A 16,857-nucleotide genomic window follows, 5' to 3' on the forward strand; every position below is an offset into this window, starting at 1 on the left:
GTGACGGCAATAAAAAGGCAATTACCCGAGTGTTTCGGGCAGGACACCCTTTCAGAGGCAATGACTGGCCCCCTCCCACCCTTCTGTTAGCCATGTGGACTCTCCCCCTCCCCAATTTCATACCCCAGTGCACAGGCAGAGAGCGAGGGGCCCGTGGGGCTGTCTTTGTTTGTTTTTTAAAAAGGGGGCACCAGCACCCGATCAGCCAGCCCAGCAGTGCCAGGCCAGAGGCCCCCATCGGCCCTTCCCCCAGCTCTTGCCTGGGCCATCAAGTGCTGGTTCGCCCCTCCTCCCCAAGACTCCAGGGGACCTGGAAACATCCCTTGCCTCTCAGCAGGGGGGACCCAACTGCTACACTCCACCCTTGGGGCTTCTTAGGCAGGAGATGCTATAGCAGTTTAAAGGGTGCTGAGATCACCACCAATGATGTGCAGGCTGCACCTCTAGCTACCCAGAGTCAGGTGTGCCCCCACCCACACAAAAATCTCCATCATCCGCTGAGCCCGCCCCTCCCTTTCTCCCCTCCCTCTGCCTGGCCATCTCCTTCCACCCCATCTGGGAAGGCTCCCTGTTCCTCCTCCCCATCTGCACACCGAGCCCTTTCTCCGCATGTGCGCATCAATAGAGAGCTGTCTCTTTTCTCTCTTCTCCCAGGGGAACGAGTACTCCCTCCCAGCCCTGACCCCTGGGCTTGATGAAGTCAAGTCGAGTCTATCTGCATCCACCAACCCTGAGCTGGGCAGCAACGTGTCAGGCACGCAGACATACCCCGTTGTGACCGGTAAGGAGGCTTTCAGGAGGGTGGGGGCACTGCTTTCAGTAGGGGCACCTTAGCCCTTGCCATCTGGGGCCCAGTGTGACAGGTGGGCCCCCTGCCATGATATCTGCAGAGAGAGTGAGCACCTCCAAAAACCAGGGTGCTTCCTGAACAGATGTGTGCAGATGTGAGGAGCAGAAATTGTGGTCAGGGTCTCTCTGTGTGCTTCAGCCGGGGAAGGTCGAAGCTAGGAGGAGCTGTTGCTGGTTCCTTCTTTTTGCTTATCCTCTTGCCTCTCTCTTTGCCGTTTCTCTTGCCTCCACCAAGGTGCCCAGAATTATAAGCCTCTTGCTAGGACGTGCACAGAAGAATGCAGAGGGTCAATAGGCCAGGCTGGGGAGAATGGGGCAGTGTCCAGCCTCCACACTCCCATGCCTACAAGGCTCCTAGGGCAGGGGTGGGTGTCTGCCTTTCTCTCTCTCTAGGCACCCTGGGTAGCTGGGGCTTTGGGCTTCAGAGCATGGCATTCAGCTCTGTGGTTATAGATAAGCACAATTATCCCAGTCCTTCTCCTGCTTCCCAGAGAAATCACTGAGATGAGGCTTGATTTCAAGGCTAGGTAGGGTCAGGCCTGTCCCACAGCCAAATGCAGGGGGAGAGGACATCTAATTCAGCTGCTCCCATGGATGAGGAGCAGTGGAGACATCTAGCAGGGTAGCAGGCCGAGGTGTGACACAGCCAAGGGCCTAGCTGAAGAAGCTCTAGGCCGCAGAGCTGAAGGCTGTGGAAGGCGCCTGGCACCGCAGAAGGGTTTTCGGGCCAGGAAAGTGCCCAAGTGGGAGAAACACACATTGAGGTGTTATTAAAATTCACCTAATTATTCTGGAGACACTAAAGCCAATGTGCCGTTTGTTCCTTGGGAGACAGAATGATTGAGAAGGGTCTCGGTGGGGATTGGGAGACACTGAGGCGTTACCTGCCGAGCGAGGCGGGTAGAGGCGGCCCAGGGATCGGCAGCAGGACTGCCAGCAGCCAGCGTCACAGCCAGGTGCAGTGGCGGGGAGCAAGGTCCTGGTTCTGACTTGGTGCTGATCTGAGTAGGGCTCAGGCCTGAGATGGTGTGTGAGTGGCCTTCCAGCCTCCACGCAGGGGCTTGGGGGAGCCCTGTCCTTAGCTTTCCCTGGCTCTCCTCAAGGGGTGTCCAGGTACTGCTGTTTCTGGCCCAGATAGGGTTGAGCTCTTTGGCTAGGCAACCAAAGTTTGCCTAGGGGTTGAGTTCTGGAAGTGTCAGAGAACTGGATGGGGCTTCTGGGAGTGACAACCTTAGCTGTCTCAGGACACGGCCTGTTATCAACTGGCCCTCGACACCAGCCTGCCTTAGCCAATGTGGGAGCCTGCCTTAGCCAACATGGAAGCCCTCTGAGCTGCTGGGTGTTCTGACCCAAGGCAGAGAGGTGGTACAGGCCAGGCCACCTTTCTGAGCTGCTGAGTGTTTCAGTGGCTACTTCCTGAAGGTATCCCACCGCAGACAGCTGACAAAAGAGAGCCTAGGAGACTTTTCTAATCCCAGCTGTGCTTCTCTGGGCCCGGGGCCACAGTCCAGAAGGCAGGGGGCTCCCCGGGGGTGGAGAGATGGATCTTCGGGTAGGGTTCCTGCTGCAGGAGAACTCAGGGCTGGTGCAGAAAAGTGCCTCCACCTTGAGCATCCCCCGCCCGCCTCCCCCCCATGGCCCTGGAACAGTCCCAGCTCAGCCTGGGAACATCTCCGGCTGATCCATCTGGATCCAAGTGTGAGAAAAGTTCATTTCAGACCCAGCTTGACATTCCCAGGTGGCAAGTTAGCACTAACATCTCAATCTGTATGCGACATTTCAATCAAGCGAGGAGTAACAAAAGCAGAACCATTAACATTCGGAGCTGTTCACCAGTGGTAATGACGGGAAACTCACTCAGAAACTGGAAATTACCAAAAAGAGAGAAGTGTGTGGAGAGGTGGGGGAGGGGAGGTGGGAAGAGGTGGGGGCAGGGAATGATTTTTCTACACTTAGGCCAAGATCCAATGTTTGGATTAATGGTGCCATTACCAGAGAAAGGGCTGCAGATTATGCTCATTCTTAAAATGTTTTTGCTGGCAATTAAACGGCTGCAGTTATTGATCTTTGTTGATTTTATGTCCTCCTAATTTGCATAATCTATTAAAGATGAATGATTCATGATGTGTTTATTATGGGGACAAACAGAATTTGCTGGAGGTATTGTCAAGGTGAGAAACGGGGCAGTGTCCAGAGACTTCATGGGCCACCTCGGTAGAGGGTCCAGCATGGTGGCCTTCAGGCCAGGACTCTGTGGGTAGCAGTGAGCAGTAATGCAAGGTGAGCAGACACAAGAGAGGTGGACTTGGGCTGTGTTCTTCTAGAAAGATCTTGGCATCTGTGAAAACTTCAAGCACAGCTGGCATAGGGGAGAGGCTTTTGGTGTATTTGTAGAAATTCCCCTTGAAGATTCTTAAAAAGCTTATTTTGTTGAAGAAGATGAAGGACTTTGGTGGGGAAAGAGAAGGGGAGGCTCTTCCCGGCCAGGTGTGTGCTAAAAGCAAGGGAGCAGGGAGGTCATCTGTGTCCGCACCCTGGCTCAGGTGTGCTAAGGCGTTTAGCCCCTGTGTCTCGGGCACCCGGCTCATCTTCCTCCCCGGAGACCGGCAGCGGAGGCTATAATTCAGGGATCAGCCCTGGGGAAACCGGCCCAGCAAGGCCCTAGCCCAACCTGAAGAGCCAACCTTATTGATATTCCTGCCACCTCCTGGCACTGGAGGCTGATTTCAAACTTCACCAGCCACTTGATACAGCTGTTCCACAAGGTCAGGACTGAGAGGAGAGAGGAGCCTGGGCTATTGTGTGGAGGGGAGAGTGGGGCCCAGTGGGCCAGGACACAGCTAATCACATTGCAAGCAAGGGTGGCTGCCAGTGGCCGGGGCTTGGCCTGATAGTCTCCCCTCCCTACCTTCCATCTTGGAACCAGAGAGAGAGACGGCTTTTTCTGGGTAGTGTTTGCAAGTTCTGCCGAGATTTTAATTTCACTGCATCACAACTCAGCAAGCTGCCAAGTCAAGCTGGTTATTTAAATTTATCACCCACTTTCCCTTCCGCCGCTGGGCTGCTCTAGCTCAGCGGCATCTCTTCTCTCCAGCCCACTGCTCTAGGCTGCTGGTCTGGAACGGAGCCGAGTCTCTCCGAAGTGATAAGGAAAAAGGGACCAGCTAGATGAGAGAGTGGGTTGGGGGTACTCTGGCCCCAGACCTCCTCAGGTCGGCCAGCGGTGGCTGGAACCTTTGTCATGTTCTTACCCTTCCAAAGGACCCCAGAGGGGGCTGTCATCGACCCCTTGGTAGCCCCAGAGACCTCTGGGTCAGGACTTGAGTGAGGACTCTGGCTCTAGCTGTGTGCTAGTGCCTTCAAGTCTCCCATCACTGGTAGAAAAGGGCCCCTCATCCCCATGACCTTCACCTCGACCTCTCCCTTCCTCTGCCTGTCCCCGTCTACAGTCTACAGCCACAGAGGAGCATGAGGGGACGCTGGCAGCCCCACTGATCTGGGAGAAGATGGATTCTAGTTTCAGGATTCCCTAAGTCCCTTGGAGAGGCGCCTGAGCACTTAGAGAGTCCCTTGGCCTGGTGAAAGTCCACCGTGAAGGTGAGAGCAGGCTCCCTACCCTGGAGGCCAGATGCAGTGAGACGGGGATTGTGTGGCGGCTGTCCATGCAAACCCCAGTAGCCCCCGAATCTGTCAGCCCTTCCCTGGCCTCTGTTGGGCATCACCACCGAGTGCCGGGAGAGCTCGGAGTGTAGTTCTTGCCGTCCTCCTTTTAGTCCCAGAGAGGTCCTGGAGGAACAAGACCGATGTCCAGGAACAAGGCAGGCTACACTCACCAAAATGCAGCTGGCTAAAAATGTGACAAAGGAGTTGTTAACACACAACGAAACCTCACTCTCTGGGCCACAAGTAGAGGGAAACTCAAAGTCAGAGCAAAATGTGAGAGATTGATGGAGGTGGACCCTAAGTGGGGGAGGCTGCGGTTGTGACCCAGCAGACAGGAGCTGTGACCTGGGGTGCAGGAGAAGCAGGAAGCTAGAACTCAGTGCTGCCCTGCATAAAGCCAGGCACAGAGCAGGACAACACTATCCGTGAAGGGGAAACACACAAATTATGCCAGTGATCCCGGGAAGCAAGTGAGTGAAAAATTGTCTCCATGAAAAATGGAGCCCCCAAGCCTGACCCTGGTTCAGAGTCCAAATTTATACCTGAGTATGTGGCAGGAACCCCCAGCCAAGAACTGACATAAAAATTTGTCTAGGATAATAACCCATTCAGAAACCCCAGCGTGAACAAGGGCAAACCTTCTCTGCAGAGGCATTCCCCAACCTGGGGCATGTGGGACTCCATCACTAAAGATGAGCTCACTACAAAAAAATTATACATCTCCTGTGAATACAGACTTATCATGAGGGAGAGTTAGCAGAAGTAATGAATAGGACGATTAATACCCCCAAGAACTGGAGATAATAGAACAGTCCAAAAGCAAGTATAAAATAAGCATATTTCATATTCTAAAAAAAGATAAAAGAAAAGTATCAGGGGCTCCTGGGTAGCTCAGTCAGTGAAGTGTCTGCCTTGGGCTCAGGTCATGATCTCAGGGTCCTGGGATCGAGTCCCGTGTCAGGCTCTCTGCTTGGTGGGGAATCTGCTTCTCCCTCTCCCTCTGCCACTCCCCCTACTTGTGCTCTCTCACTCTCGAGATCTGTCTCTCAAATAAGTAAATAAAATCTTTAAAAAAAAAAAAGAAAGAAAGAAAGAAAGAAAAAAGAAAAGTACCAGTTTTGTGTTTATCAGTGATCTAGATCCCATATCCCCTTCCCCACCAAGCCTTAGCCAGTTGTGGGGTACTAAAAATCAGAAAGGACAAGGAATGAAGACCACATCTATAGCTATTGTTTTGAGGTCCAGGAGCCATGGATAGAGCTGAGCGTCAGGCAGCCCTGGCCCCTGCTTATCCAAGATCCCAGACTGAAGGGTCAGCAGAGAATATTCCCTTTTCTTTGGAAAAATGAATTTTGGAAATCTAGGGACAAGGAAAATACAGTTCTCCTCAGTGAAGAAAGAGCCTTGTTAGCTTCCTACCCTGGGTGGATGACAATGGGAGGAGAAGGTGGTTTTATTCAAGAGTCTGGGAGAAACTTCTCTTGATGCCTTAAGGCTACAGCTCTGAAGGAATCTATAGCTAAGATCCAGGAGGAGATGTGGATGTCATCCAAGAGGGGAGTGCCCAAGGTAGGGAGAGGGAGCAGAAACTTCTGGAAGCTGGTAAATTCACGGGAGATCAGTAAAGCAAAGTTCAAAGCTGAAAAGTGGGGCTGACCTGCTCCAGGTCTGGAGGCCTGTGAGAACTGTGCAGGCTCAGCTTCTGAGAAAGGATTGTGAGCCCTCAGAAGCTCAGGGCTCTTTGCCCACATCTGGGATGGCCAGCAAAGTGGCCTTTTAGCAGACAGAAGTGTGAACCCTGGGAAACCCTCTTCCTCCTACTCAGGGAGTCCTAAGGACCTCCAGAAACTGCCTCTTTCCTGTAGTTAACAACCCCCTTCCAATGCAACTGCACTTCCCTCCATAAAACAAACAGCTTAGCCCTTGGCCAGCCCCTCGGGGGAGGAGAGGGTAATAAAGGCTGAGAAATGTTTCTAAAGGAGGCTAGGAGTCTCCTAGCCTTGTCTGTCGGCTCAAAGCCCCTGATTAGCTAGAGGAATTTAGGGCACAGACATCAGAGTTCCTCTCCAACCTTGAAAGGAGGGGGCTAGGGCAACTTCTGACTTACAGCAAGTCCGAGCCCTTTGCTGTGGAGGCCAAACCAAACCAGAGGGCTTCTCCACAGCACCCATGCACCCTGGACACTTCATTTAGGCCCAGAAGCACCAACAGTAGGAAGCTCACTTCCTTCAAACATCCCTGAGGCCTTCAGCCACATCCCCAAGGACCTCCAGCCCCCAGACCTCAGCTCTGATTTAATTACAGGGGCATTTCCATAGCAATGAGACATTGACAGATAATGCGGGTGCCCTGGGCCTGCAGCCTAGGGAGTCATTGGATCTGGGCTCTTTCCCTTCCTCCTTTATCCAGTTCACTCTAGAGGGAAAGGATATTGAAAAGAAGAAAGCACTAATCCACTCTAGGACTGAGAGAGTCAGATGGAATTGGAGCAGAATAAAAGCTATACCACCCCAATCTCCATCCTAAATCCATGTCCATGTCTATGCCTACCAGCAATCCCCAGTGGTGATGGGCTCCCCATCCCAGCAGGATGCCTTAGACAGAAGCACATGGGGCTGCTAATGGAGCTGCAGAGAAGAGGAGAGTCATGGGGAAGACGAAGAAGGTGTGAAAGGCTTCCGGTATTTTAGCAAAGATGCGATACTGTGGTCTTCTAAGCTGAGTTCAAACTTGGCCCATTACCTCAGGCCTTCCTCTTGACTTCTCCCTTGTTTCTTCCCACCACTCATGAGACCCAGAGGCTGAGCTCCCCAAATGGACTACACTCAGTCCTCCACAGCCAGGGCTCACTAGTCCATGTAGGGATCAGGGAGAGGGGACAGTTTTAATATGATTTAAAATATTTTTTAAGGAATCAATGATCTTTATTTCAAGTGCATATAGTAGCCATCTCAGGCTAACAAAACGTTGCCTAATAGAAAACACTGGGTACCATTTTCATGATAACCTAGGTTATGGAGAACCTTTGGCTGCTATATAGATGTTTAGAGATCCTTGGGGTGTCCCAAAGGAAAATTCTCCAAAAGGGGGATCCCCTGGCACTGAGCTTATTTACTCCATTCTTGGCACTTTCTAAGAAGAAAAGGTTGGCTAAGTAAAAGTAAAATGAGTCAACTCAATAATTTCTGAATGACCAGAAATCCTAAATGGTGGTGTATCCAATGAATATTACAGATGCACATTGGGACCAAGGGCTCAGAAATGTTTTGGTGGCCTCAAGGCCACCTAGGTAATATCTGAAAGCCTACTTCCCCCCAGAAAGCCAGCTGCCCCCCTAAGGGACAGGAAGACACCCCCCCCACACACACACACACACTTCTTCCCTAGGGTTATCAGAATCCTTCCTTCCCAGCTATCAGCCTCAGGACAAGCTAGTACTTTTTCAACCCTGAGCTTTGGGAGGCAAGCCCTGCCACTATTGTTACTTCTGAGAGGGCTTTGCTCCCTTCAGCTTGGAATCCCCCTCTCCTCCCCAGTGGCTGGGAGGCTGCCGGGCAGGGAGGGAGGGAGTCTGAGGGCTCGCTCCCAGAGCAGCCTAATGCTCCAGCAGCTTAAGTGGCCGTCTTCCTTGGGATTAGGGTTTCACTTACACAGAGCGCCTGAAAAACGCTGCACTTTCGGAAGGATTAGAGCTGACAATTCAGTGCTCTCAGAGAACAAAATAAAGCCGGAGAGGAACTGGGAGACCTGGAGTATCGGGAGACTGTGCAAACAGGCTTAACCTCTGCCCACCCAGCATGAGGGGCTCTTGTGCTCTGAGCCCATCAGTGAGCCGGGGGTGGCCTCCAGAACACCGGCACCCGCTGGACTCCAGTCTCCACTGGAGGTTTGCTAAAGGAGCTATTGAAGGCAGCTTGGAGAGGTGAAGGAGGGGAGGGCTGCTATATCTTCCCCTCTATCTAAGCCTCAGTTTCCTTCTCTGTAAGATGAGGAATTTGACTAGAAGATAGCCAGACTCCCGTTCAGGCCTTTGAAAATGTGATTCTCCCCAACACTCCCTAGCCTCATTTCAGGATCCTGAGGCTGCAGCTCCATCCATGGTCCAGCTGAGTTCAAAGAAAGGAACCTCTTGGGGGGCCTTGGCCAGCAGGCTCCCACGGCCCAGCCAGGTTGAGGGCAGAGTGCTGGAAGGAGAAGGGGTGCAAATAGCATGACCGGTGGCATGAGCTAGTTGGCTGTCAGACCAGCTGAGCCCACCCAGATGTGGGCAGCATATCTGCCTAGGACACAGCAGGGACGAAAGGTCTAGCTGTGTAGGAAGCAAGATCAGCTAGGAGAGCAGCCACCTGAGCTGCCGGCACAGCCCCCTCTGCTGGAACTCAGAGCAGACAAGGCTCAGGAAGAGCTCTGAGGCCAACACGGTACTGGCCTGGAGCTGGGAGCTCTCATGCAGATGCCTCTGCACTGCACCCCCTGCACCCCCCTGTACCCCCCCAGGAGAAACCTTGGGGAGGATTCAGAAACATGGGAGATATGAAACAAAATGCAACATGTAGAAAATTCTTTTCCTCTCCTTTAAAAGCAGCTTCTCCAGATTTAAAGTTTGTTTCTTTGGATTGGTAATAAAGCGATCATAATTGGTACAGTAAATGTAAATGTACAGTATATGTAGGCAGTAATTACAAATTTAATAACTGTTTTCTTAGAAGTATTATAAATGCTTGTGTCAAATACAGGCACAGACTGCCAACCTTGGAGCGATTTAATGTCTTCATCTTTGCTACCTTATGAGAAGCAGACAAAACTTGAGAATAGGATAGTAAAACAAGAGTTATGTTTTCTGGCCTTAGGGTCCTCCATAGTGTCAAGTGGATAGCAGGAGTGCTCATTTTCAGAGAACGATGCTGAGGAAAAGCATCTCTACACTCACTGAATAGAACTTTTGCTGTATAAATCAATGTCTAATAAGTCTTGTGGTCTGAGTCATCACTGAGCCCCAACATCTCTGCTGCTTTGGCAGCTGCCTTTTTATTATTTCCTGGGTCTTCTGGATGCTGACGTTTTCCTCACTTGTGATCAGCCTCTCTGCTCCTTCCCCTGTTATTTGCTGTTCTTTATATGAGCTTGTCTATTGGTACAATTCAAGTACTTTGAAACAAATCAGTGTCTCTCTTATGCCAAAGAACGGGTTCTTTTGGTTTGTGGTAAATAGTGTTTATCAGTCTTCGAGTCATGAATACTTCTGAGAGTATGATAAAAGCCATCTAGATATTACATATGTATACCTATAACATTTGATGTATGGCTTTATATGGACTCTGTGAAGCGCATCTGTGGAGTCCTACAGAATCAGTGAACCCCAGTTTAAAATCCTTGCCGTAGAAAATGGAAGAACCTGAAACATGCAAGAAACAAGAAGCAACAATAGGTTGTTTTAGGAAGAATTCACCTACCATAATCCCAGGTTACCTTCCTGGACCAGATACCTACTTTCTGGGTCTCTAATGTTCAAGGATGTCCTTCTAGAATCACTTCCCAAGTATATGCTGCCGGGTTTATCATCCAGGTTGTGCCACCTACTATCTGTGGAACCTTAAACATAATACTGAGCCCCTCTGAGCTTCAGTTTTTCATCTATACAGTGGGGATTAAAAATATCAACATCAGGACACCTGGGTGGCTCAGTGGTTGAGCATCTGCCTTTGGCTCGGGTCGTGATCTCAGGGTCCTGGGATTGAGCCCCACGTCGGGCTCCCTGCATGGAGCCTGCTTCTCCCTCTGCCTGTGTATCTGCCTCTCCATGTCTCTCATGAATAAATAAATAAAATCTTAAAAAAAAACACACACAGATCAACATCATTGGTTGATATGAGGATTAAAAGAGATAAGACATAGAAAATATTTAGGATGGTGTTCAGTGAATGCCAGCTAGTCTAGATTAAGTAGAAACACAACTCTGCCCTTGAATCTAAGAGCTGGCAAGATAGCATAAATTATCTGGTGACTGAAATTTTCCAATTTCTTAATAAAGTCATTCACTTTGCTGTTCTCTGTACTTGTAAGAGGAACTGCACTTAGAGTCTCCAAAACAGTTGATTTGATCTGGCCCATTTGGTAAGGAATGTCTGACAAAAGTGCACTGTCTGATTCAGATGCAGTGATTGCTGTAGAAATTGGCTGTAGACTCTTTGGGGACTTCCACAGTTGAACTGAGAAGACACCCTCATCAAGAGCTGTGCTTCTAACACTTCTGGGTACTTTAAGATTCTCAACTACTACTGTTTCTTGAAGAGCCTCTTTGTTTTTTAGAAAACTCTCCAAGGAGATTAATACTCCACCCCATGGAGTTTTACTGCAGACTTTCACTGTCAGTATTTTATTCTTTATATCCTGTTTTTCTTGCCTCGTCTTAATGATGACAGTGATGATAGGATATTTTGCTTGTTGGGTGACTTTTCCTTTTCTTTGGTCCTTTTGGGGGTTATCTGGCTTCATGTTGTCATCAAAGGCAGAGTGGTGCGACATAGCTTCGAACTTTGGCTCTCTTGTTCCCCAGCTCTGTGGCCACAAAAAGTCATTATGCCTTTGTACCTCCGTTTTCTCAACTTTAAAACAAGGAAGTTAGATCATCTCGAAGGCTCATCCATCTTTAAAACTTTGTGATCTTAGGAAGCAACTATCCCACACGAAATGCCCACCCCCTGGTAATATGTGGGTTTTTTTATACATTTGTTGATTCTTAGTGCTGTTGTCTTGTTACTGGCCTTTGGGGGGGAGGGGGGAGCAGCAAAGCACCTTCCTACCTCCTCTCTCCTGTTGGGTGCTACATACTTTATAACTGATGTATTTTGCCATATAGCTCTTTTCTCCTCTTCCTGTGCTTTTCCTTGTTTGTTTTTAGGGGGTGGTTATGCTTACAGTCTTAGAGCCCATCTCGCCTCCCTTTTGTCCATCCATCTGCAGTGCTCTGTTGATTCTTCCTTGCACACATTCCATTACCCATTCATATCTCTCACTAAAAGAGGCTTGCTCAAAGAATGCTGCTGGGCAAATGGTATGATGGTCTTAGTAATTTGAAAACTTCCTGCAGTATGTGTTTTCCATTATTGACAATGGTGTTCCAGAAGAATATATGGCTCTGGCAAGAGTTTGGTCAATTTTTTCCTCCTCTTCAAGTGTCACCTGTGTACTAATGAAGCCATTGAGGGTGCTTTGTATGCGGTGGCTTGCACCTCTATTGGTTCAGGGGTCCTGATGGGCACCTCTTTGTCGTGATACTGATATTACAGGATACAGCAGCATGGCTGTATGAAGAACACCAGGAAGCTCGTATGCTTCTTCCTCATCATGGGCCTTTCCTCACATTTGACAAATGTCTGAATAAGCACTTCCTGTATTAAGTTTTTTAACTAGAGTTTGGAAATGTGTCTTTCAATTAACAGTTCTCTGGGTGACTTCCAGCACGCAAAAGTTTCTGTATGCTGGAAGTGACCTTGACTGTTTTGTGAGGGGAAAAGCCAGTGGAAATAAATATTGCAGTAGGGTAACTCCAGGTTAGCTAGAGACACCTTTCCAGGCATCTGACCTTTCTTCCTCTCTCCTAAAGCCAGGTAGGGAATTGTATGACAAAACCTTAGATTACTAGGAATTCATGTGTGACAGGCTGTAGGAACCAAGCAGCTGAAATTTAAATTCCTGGGGTTTTGTTATTGTTGTTGTTTGTTTGTTTGTTTGTTTTAAGAAAGAAGCATACTTCTTTTCCTGGCTACTTTGTAGGCATTAAGAGTACAGGACCAGGAGAAATTGAGTTTCTAGATCTTTTTCATTGCAAAACTTCCACCTCTTCCCTAACTCTCCTCTGTCTTGGGGCCATTTGACCAATAAATACCATATTATTAATCTCTCAAGGAATTGGTAGATATTGCTGTCCTTGTCCACTTCAGACCCGCTCCACTGAAAGACGCTCAGGAAGAGTGAAACTTATTAACAGTAGAAGTCAGTGAAAGAAAACCCACAACGAAACAGACACAGATTCTTTCTTCTGTCTCTCTGAGAGTCTGAAGTGATCTCTTGTCTGACAGTTCCACTCTGTTGTCTGTTCTTGAGTTTTAAGAAACATAAGATCTTAGCTATATTAGACAGGTACAGAGGAGAACCATTCTATTGCATGATAAAGCTGAGTCACAGTATAAGTCAGTTATTTTTTCTCATCCTATAACAATTCATGATCCCTTGTTCAAACTGTTTTTAGAGAAAAAGCAGCTTTCAGCATTTACATTTTGTCCCAGCCTTCACCTCTTCAAAAGAGACCAATAGGGATACCTGGATGGCTCAGCAGTTAAGCATATGCCTTTGGCTCAGGGCGTGATCCTGGAGTTCCAGGATCGAGTCCCACATTGGGCTCCCTGCCTGCTTCTCCCTCTGCCTATGTCTCTGCCTCTCTCTGTGTGTCTCTTATGAATAAATAAATAAAAATCTTGAAAAAAAAAAGGAGACCGACACAATGGAACAATTAGAAAACAATACAACCCACTAGAATTGGCTAGAAGTATAAAAGAGTGATAGGGAATCAACCAGTAAAGTATTTACTGAGCATCATTTATTGATTTCTCAACTATGTAAGATAGCAGAAGCCCTGCCCTCAGTTTGATTATGGTCTATTTCAGGAAACAGGTCTGATGCCTTACAAAATATAATGCATGGTCACCCATGCAGTGCAGACACTATAGAAGTTTAGAAGAAAGAAACTTCCCTGATGGGTAGAATGGTAGGCATTTTAAGGCTTGAACTGGAAGGAGAGGAAAACTATGAAGAAGGAGAAGAAAATGATATGGCAAAAGCACAGAGATTCCACGGCATACATGCGTATGAAAACAGTCCAACCAAATCAGGTGGAGTGAGAATCAGAGCTAAGAAAATCAGGTGGGGGGAGTACCCAGGAGGCTTTGAAAGCCTGGCAGAGTGTAGATTCCAACTGTGGACTGCAGAGAATCAGTGATGGTTTTCCCAAGGGAAGGGATATGTTGAAATCCAGGCATCCACAGCTGGGATAGACTGGAGGGGGCAAGCACTGTTATGGCAGACTAAGGACAGGTGCTCAGGAGCTGAGCTATAGATGGGGTAGAGGAAACGGGGATGGGGCCAATATGACAGACATTGCTAAGGGGAATTAGTAACACTTGGTGACTGACTTCATCTGTAGGGGAAGGATAAAGGCTATATCAAGATGGATTTCAGAGGTGCCTGGGTGGCTCAGTTGGTTCAGCATCTGGCTCTTGATTTTGGCTCAGGTCATGATCTCAGGGTCATGAGATTGAGTCCCAGGTCCCGTGTTGGGCTGGATGTGGAGCCTGCTTAAGATTCTCTCTCTCCCCTACTCCTTCTTCCCCCTTCCCTCTGTTCTGCAACTTTCCCCTGCTTGTGAGTGCACTCATGCTCTCTAGCTCTCTCTCAAAAAAAAAAAAGAAAAAAAAAGGATTCCAAAGGTATCTTTTGGTTTGGTGGTCTTCAAAAATGTTGGTAGACCTGATCAGGGGGAAGATGAGTTGGCTTTTATTCCCGTTAGGTTTGAGGTGACAGTGGGACAGCTAATAAAACTGTTCAGCAGGCAGCTTCAAATACAAAAAGCTGAGTTGTAGCTCTGTATACTTAGAGAAAGATGAATCACTCAGATGTGTTGAGGGAGGAGTGAGGAAATTCACATCTCAGAAAAGTAGGAGAGGAGGTGAAGTTCAAGGAAAGCGTAGCAAGGAGAGTGAGGGACGTTTTGGAAAAGTCATGGGGAGAATGAAGACTAAGACAACTGATGAAAAGATAATGAACCGGGCCAGATGTGCATAGTTCTGTGACTTCCTCCGGCCACCCTTTGCCTTCTCAGGGTCAGACAAAGGCACTAGAATGGAGAGTAGCACAGGCTGAAGAGGAGGACCAGGGGAATCTGGAGACGATAAATGGGACCCAGGAGAGCACCACGTTGTCTCTAGGGCAAGAAAGTGTGGGAGAGGGGAGAGGGCAAATTATTGTCACTAAAGATTGGGGCATAAATTGCAAGGCAGGTGGTGATTCCTTCATGGTGATGGAGGAGGCAGGCAAGGAAGGGAGGGCACTCAGGTGTAGCTGCGTCCCAGACATGTCTGTGGACTGTGGGTGGCTCCCTAATATTGGGTTGCTTTACCTTCACTCCAGGACAGGGCTAAGGAAACTCCTGCCTTCCACCATCCAGACTCCAGCTAGTAGAAGTTTCCAGCAGCTGGAAGTCCAGCAGCTGGTAGGGGAAGCCGGTTTTGCTCAGTGGAACTTTATCTGATCCACCAGAACTGTTGGCTCTCAAAGCTCCTGATTCACTTCAGGGATGGTTTTCTATCATTTAAATGCCATAAACACTAATGGCAAAATAGCCCACTGGCTGCCCGCCCCTTCCCCTGCCAGGCCCAGCACCTGCAGCTCTACTTGGAGAGGACAAGACAGACCCAATAGCCCAGTATGGTGGGGGTGGGAGTATCCTCCAAGCCTGAAGGAAAGATGGTGAGAGGTGAGCAAGATGACAGAGGTCCATTTGGCTACTGGAGAAACCACAGCTGAATATCTTGCTGGAAAGGAGGAGTAAAAGCAGGTCATCTCCCTCCCTTCTCCATCTGGGTTTGGGCTTCAAAGAGACATGAGCAAAGGTAAACATACACACGTAGACGCCCACAGAGAGACACAAAGCGCTACACAGAGCAGAGGTGCGTGACTGATCATAGGACAGACGTTTAGGTAATAAGCTTAAACACATGTAAAGGCACACTTGGACTTGCTCACGCAGATGTTCTCCCACGTGTCGGCACACAGCTCTTTCCTTCCCATGAAGTACCCTGGTGTGAGCAGAGGCAGGCCTCTCTTTTCCAGGCCTCACCCCTTCCCCTTTGTGTTTTTCCAGGTCGTGACATGGCGAGCACCACTCTGCCTGGTTACCCCCCTCACGTGCCCCCCACTGGCCAGGGAAGCTACCCCACCTCCACCCTGGCAGGAATGGTGCCTGGTAGGTGACAATGCTGCAGCTACCTAATTTAGGTGGGGGTGACTAAATTGTGGGCGAGCTGCTGAGTGGTCTGTAGTCTGAGGCTGGGGTGGGAAGAGACCCAATATCCCCTCCCCCCCACCCCTCTCTTTCCCTAGAGGCTATAGTGGGTCCCTCAGCCTCCCTCATGAGCAACCCAGGGAGGGAGTTTGCAGAAGTGGCTCTCATATGCATCCCACTGTATGTCATGGCCCCTCCCCAGTGCCCACCCACCGGAGCTTGTGCCTGGGGAGCACTCAGCCTCAGCTCCCTGCTCAGTGCCCCAGCCCACTCCTAGCCAGCTGACACTGCTTAGAAGAGCCTGCCCTGGTTTCCATGGAAACTTGGAGCCAAGAGTCATTTCCAGGGGCATTGTCCATCACTCAGACAAAGCCACCCTGGTCCAAACCAACCCACAGGGACAACCAGTGTGGAGAACTGACCCCACCCCAGGGAGAGGAAGGGGCTAGTCCCTAAGGAAAGAAGAGCAGAGGAAGGCTATGGCAGGACCCAGAGAGACAAGCTAGAGCTCTACGTCTCCTCAGAGGTACCTAGGCCCCTCGTTGCTTCTGAGAAGAGTTGGGTCTGGACTGTGTGGATTAGGGAGGTGGAGGCCAGACTTAGGGTCTGAGGACTGCAGCTGGAGGTTGTACTCTCCCCAACCTCTCACCCCAGACTGGGAGCTGGGCTTGAAGCCAGAGAGTTGAAGCTTCTATTCACAGAAACACCAAAAAACTCTTGTCTTAAAGAGGGTGAGATTCTCTGGGCCTGCAGCCCACTCCTGCTGGCGACCTTTGCCTGACACACAACTCTCGTGGTGGGGGAGGATGGAAGAGGGTGCCTGGCCCCATTCCCAGATGTCCATTCAGGGGCAGCCCTGGCAAAGCAGACCTTGGGGGGGATGGGCTGTGGCAAAGAGGGTACCAGTGGGGCTGAAGGGAGCTAGCTCCTGGGACTGGCTAAGGAGAGCTGGGATGTGTGGGTGAGGGGATTCCCACCCAAACCTGGAGTGGGGTAGAAGTGTTGGGGACAAGGAGATTCTTCTGGGAAGGTCCCAGCAGTGAGCAGGTGGAGGCTGGAGAAGGTCTTGGAGAGGTAGGGGTGAAGGAGGGGGTGTCTGCAAGGAGGTGGGGATGAGGGGAGCTGCAGAGAGCTCATGGTGGCAAGGGGGGAGTCGTTAAACAGAATCTAGTGCTGATGAGGAAATTACACTTGTTTCATTAGCGATGGGGAAGGAGATAGCTCAGTTCCTCTTGGTCACAGTTGAGCTCAGAAGCTCATTATCCTGCTGCACGCATGCTTTCCCT

At 49.6% G+C, this 16,857-nt stretch overlaps 1 protein-coding gene across 7 annotated transcripts in view; it reads left to right on the forward strand.

The window, feature by feature from the left end:
* The window catches only part of PAX2 (paired box 2), an 82,791-nt gene that overhangs the window by 62,064 nt on the left and 3,870 nt on the right, over positions 1–16,857 (forward strand). For 4 of the 7 annotated variants that reach the window (XM_025466916.3, XM_025466917.3, XM_049103654.1 and 1 more), the window contains 2 exons: positions 655–781; positions 15,431–15,532. In XM_025466916.3, coding sequence (XP_025322701.1) covers positions 655–781; positions 15,431–15,532 — 229 coding nt within the window. Of the gene's footprint in view, positions 1–654; positions 782–15,430; positions 15,533–15,669; positions 15,756–16,857 lie in introns of all 7 variants that reach the window. The other 3 variants (XM_049103657.1, XM_049103656.1, XM_049103658.1) reach the window with 2 other exon arrangements.

Source organism: Canis lupus, chromosome 28 (genome assembly GCF_003254725.2).
Source record: "Canis lupus dingo isolate Sandy chromosome 28, ASM325472v2, whole genome shotgun sequence".
NCBI lineage: Eukaryota > Metazoa > Chordata > Mammalia > Carnivora > Canidae > Canis > Canis lupus.